The sequence below is a fragment of the Octopus bimaculoides genome, chromosome 7 (genome assembly GCF_001194135.2).
Source record: "Octopus bimaculoides isolate UCB-OBI-ISO-001 chromosome 7, ASM119413v2, whole genome shotgun sequence".
Taxonomy (NCBI): Eukaryota; Metazoa; Mollusca; class Cephalopoda; order Octopoda; family Octopodidae; genus Octopus; species Octopus bimaculoides.
Window position 1 is genome coordinate 61,961,278 of NC_068987.1, and position 4,715 is coordinate 61,965,992.

Here is a 4,715-nt window from a genome sequence, read left to right on the forward strand (position 1 = left end):
TATATATATAAATATATATATATGCATACGCACACATATAGATACATACATACATACAAACATATATATATATATATAAATATATATATATGCACACACACAAACATACATTTAAATATTTATATATATGCGTGAGTGAATATACATGTGTATATATTTGTGTCTACACACACATCTGTTCAGTAGTTTCATGTACACTGAGTGCCTTAGTAGAGATGAAGAAAAAATTAAGGTTAAGATGTTTAGCTAGGACTTGTTATGAAACTGACAACTTGTATTTACTATGTTGTCTTGTGAAAGAAGAAGAGTAATAGAATTACTTTGCTGAGGAGCAGGAGTGTATGGAATTGATTAGACAAGTGAGGATTTTTTTTTCCTTTTTTCTTTCTTCTAAAACCTACAGAATGCTGATCCTGTCTTAAGAGGAATAAAATATCTTTTCTTGTTGGTATTGCCTCAGTCTGCAATTTGTCTTCTTACCAGAAACTGGTGTTGTTAATGCATTCTGGTAATGAAGTATTGATGTTGGGATCACTTTTAAAATGTTAGGTATTTCTAAAGTGATGTTTTGTGAGAAAGGCAGAGCTAGAGAAAGTAAAAGACTTTCTGTGAATTGAATGTTAAATATATGATAAAGAGAAAGATAGATAGAGAGAGAGAGAGAGAGCATTGATAAGGGAGAGGAATAATTTAATTTAGCTAAGATTAAAGTACTAGCTGTGGTGTAGTGTGGGTTTTGGCTGCCCTGTCTAGCAACCAAATTGGTTGTTCACTTTCTTAAATGTAACATACCTTTGACTATAGCAAACATGTTTATATAAACTGATTGTTGTATGTAATCTAAACACCTTGTATATCCCATGCTATGCCCCTAAAAGACCCAGTAATTAAAACACTATATAATTAAAAGAAATAAATCATGGAAGATTTTTTTGGTTAGGGTTAATTCAGTACTCCATGATTCCATTCAGTTAGATATTTCTCACACTAAGTTTGAGTTCAACCAAATGTCTCGTTAAACATCTTTTTAAGCATTTGGTGTTGAACAATGCCAATATCTCGAAGTTGTGCATCTTAAAATTCAGTATAATATCTTAATTTTAATTTTACTTGCAATCTATCTTTTGCATGCTGTGTATATCCTAAACCTTAGTATTTTTATGGCATTATGTGTTCAAAGAGTTCATGGCACTACAGATGCATAATTGTGTCTCTTAACTATTTGTTTGATATTTAAAGAACTATGAATCTTAGTTCATCCTTGCTCTCTGCATTTTTTTTTTTTGTTATTTTTTTGGGGAGAAATTTCATTATTTAAAAGAAATTGTTCCTCTTCAACTGTTTCTATTGTTTCATGTTGATTTGTGTGTGTGTGTGATTTTTAAAAACTTTTCTTTCTTTATATATTTTCATCTATAATTATTATTTTCCTTTATTGCACAACAGTTCGGTCAGTTTTGCAAAAAACTGTCAAATTTAATTTAAGATATAGGAAGCTCACCCACCTTAATAACTATAATAATAATAATGATGATGATGATGATCCTTTCTACTGTAGGCACAAGGCCTGAAATTGCAGGGAAGGTGGTTAGTAGGATATCTCAACCCCAATGTTCAACTGGTACTTGTTTTAATGACCCTTTGAGGATCAAAGCAATGTCAACCTCAACAGAATTTGAACTCACGACATAAAGAACCAGAAGAAATGCCACCAAGCATGTTGTTCAGCATACTAACAATTTTGCCAGCTCACCGTCTTAATAATAATTATTGAAAAAATAATAATAATAATAATAATAATAATAATAATGATAAAGTCCAGCTCTCCCACTCACTATAATTTAAATCCAACTTCTTGAAATCACATACAGACAGTGAACCTTTCATAGTATCTTGTATATCTGTGACAATGAAAATAGCATCACTCTTGTAAGGTGCCCTTGTGAATGAAGACACCCAGAAAGTGTAATATTAATGGGAGCAGCTGCAATTCTTCAGTTGCCTGCACACCTACATCATCTGTTGTTGATGCTCTTTATGAAGTACCATTTATGTCTGTGAGATAGAGTTTTGACAATTTTTGGAAATAAAAGGCTAAATTAATAAGGCCATTGATTTCTAGGGACTTGTAATTCATTTAATTGATCAGTTCCAGAAGGATGAAAAGTAAAGTTGATTTCAGCAGGATTTGAACTCAGAATGATAATATAATGCCATAAATTTGTACTGGGGAGGGCACAGATAAGTGATTCAGCCTTAACCCTGAAAGTGATCCTGGTTATATCATTCAGACTCCCTGATTTAAAATGTTCTTTATTAAAACTTTCCATTGAACTTTCATGTTAATTTATGTTCCAAGCACAGACTCAATAATGACAAAATTTTTTTACTAAATGATTTTTATTTTCTTCAAAATTTATTGCATCAATGACAGTGTATTTCAACAGAAATATGGTAACCAGAAGGTTAAAATATGACTGGTATCAATTTACCATCCTCAGGATAATGAAAAGCAAAGTTAATCTTAGTGGGATTTGAACTCAGAAAGCAAGGCATGCAATTTGTGCATTCTACCATTTCAATTACTATTCAAATATCTTTGTATTTTCCCCCTTTTTTTTTAAACAGGTATTTTTGAAGGTAACTGAAGGCTGCTTTGAAAGAGAAAATATTGAAGCTTATGAATTAGAGAATACAGATGGTATAAGTATACATACTATGTTGTTTCTTTTGTTCTTCAATAAAAATAATTTAATAGCTTGGATAAAAGCTTTGATATAAAATGACTTAAGAAACTGAGATTTTTTTTTTTTTTTTTTTTTTTTTTTGCAACATAAGTTTGTTGAAAATGGTAATTTATTATGTGTGATTTCCCCTTTTGAAAACTGAAATCAGCTATCAGAATATATCAAGGCAAATGGGTCCGGAACTGGTTTGCTAATGTTAATAATAAGGGTCTTGACTCATATGAAATGGCTCAAAGGAAATGAGATGATTGAGGTGTTTTATTTATATCCAACATACAGATCTTTGGTTTACCATTGTACTTAGAAGTTATCCATTATTGATTTCTTTTGGTATCATGATGTATTTTTATCTGTTCTAAGGAAACACAATTGAAGATTGAAACAAACTATTATCTTGCAAATCACTTCTAACATATACTTCAATGGCTAAACTGGTGTTTTTATTGTAACTCTTTCACAAGCTGTTTTGACTGGTGTATTCAATCTTCATTATTTATTTTTATCTCATCCTTACATCCTTTCTGATGAATTGGTAAACTCTTTGTGTTATTCTAGCCATTTTCAATTTAGATTTATTCATTCATTTTTTTTTTTTTTATATATATACTTTCTTTTAAGTAATTCAGTTTGATCAATGTCTTTCCTATTATTTGATACAGAAACTAAAAACACATCAAAGATTCTTTTTTTTGGTTTTTGCTTTTTTGCATCTGTTCCATTTATTTTTTGTTGTTTCCTATTGATCTTTACATTAGTCTTTTTACACATAAGAATATCATATTCTAATACTTTATTTATTTAGTTAATTTTCCAGAGACGCTATTAACTTCTTTTTTTTTTTTTTAAGTCTGAATGATAAATTTATTCATTCACAAAGTATGGCTAAGAATTTCCTAATAGGCTCTTTATACATTTTCTATCTTTTCTCAAGATTTTTCCTTGCTTATATGATTTCTACATCAGATTTTTTTCTCCACCAAAGCTCTATCTTCTATCAATACTGCTTTTTAAATTATAGTAATTAGACCTTTTACCCTAATTAACTTCAGCTGTGTTCTCTATGTACATTTATTTTCCAATGATTAGTAGTGTTTGTGTCAGGTCATTTGTTTCACTGTTTCACTGTTATCAATTCACCATTAACTTTACAAACCCTGTCATATTCTAAGTCACTTTCAGTGACACAACGCATAACTTTTAGCCTAAATTTTATTGGCTTCTTGTATATCAGTATTTACCAAATTACTTGTTCTGCTCACATTTTCAGCAGCTGTCACTATTATCTGACATCAGATACTTTTATTGAATATTTTCTAATGCTTTAAATTATTCAGTATTTTCCTTGTTTCCTTTTTTTTTTCTTTTTATCTTTTAATTACCTTTCAGATCTCTTACCTATACTTCTTCAGTTTTTTCTTATATTTGTGACACAATCACAAGCAACTGTTTGTTTTAAAGAATGTTTTAACATCATTATTTATGTTGAGGGAAATACATATCCACAAACGCACACATGCATGTGTGCATATACATAGCACATATACGTATGCAGACATATAATGCAATTGATTATATGTTTGTGTTATAGTGTATGTGTTTTTGCACATATATGTTTAACAGTTGAGGGAACCCGTGGAAGAGGTAGGCCCAGGAAGACCTGGGCTGAGGTGGTGAGGCAAGACCTTCGTACATTGGGCCTCACCGAGGCGATGACTACGGACCGAGACCTTTGGAAATGGGCTGTGCGTGAGAAGACCCGGCAAGCCAAGTAAGATCGTTGCCAGTGCCCCTGGACTGGTTCTTGTGCGGGTGGCACATGAGATGCACCATTTTGAGCGTGGCCGTTGCCAGTACCGCCTGACTGGCTCCTGTAGGATTTTCGAGCGAGATCGTTGCCAGTGCCCCTGGACTGGCTTGTGCGGGTGGCACATAAAAGACACCATTTCGAGCGTGGCCGTTTTCGTGCGG

General features: G+C 31.9%; 1 protein-coding gene across 2 annotated transcripts in view; it reads left to right on the forward strand.

Moving 5' to 3' along the window:
- The window catches only part of LOC106884520 (phospholipid-transporting ATPase ABCA7), a 289,592-nt gene that overhangs the window by 180,640 nt on the left and 104,237 nt on the right, over positions 1–4,715 (forward strand). For both annotated transcript variants that reach the window (XM_052969717.1, XM_052969718.1), the window contains exon 27: positions 2,629–2,701. In XM_052969717.1, coding sequence (XP_052825677.1) covers positions 2,629–2,701 — 73 coding nt within the window. The remainder of the gene's footprint in view (positions 1–2,628; positions 2,702–4,715) is intronic.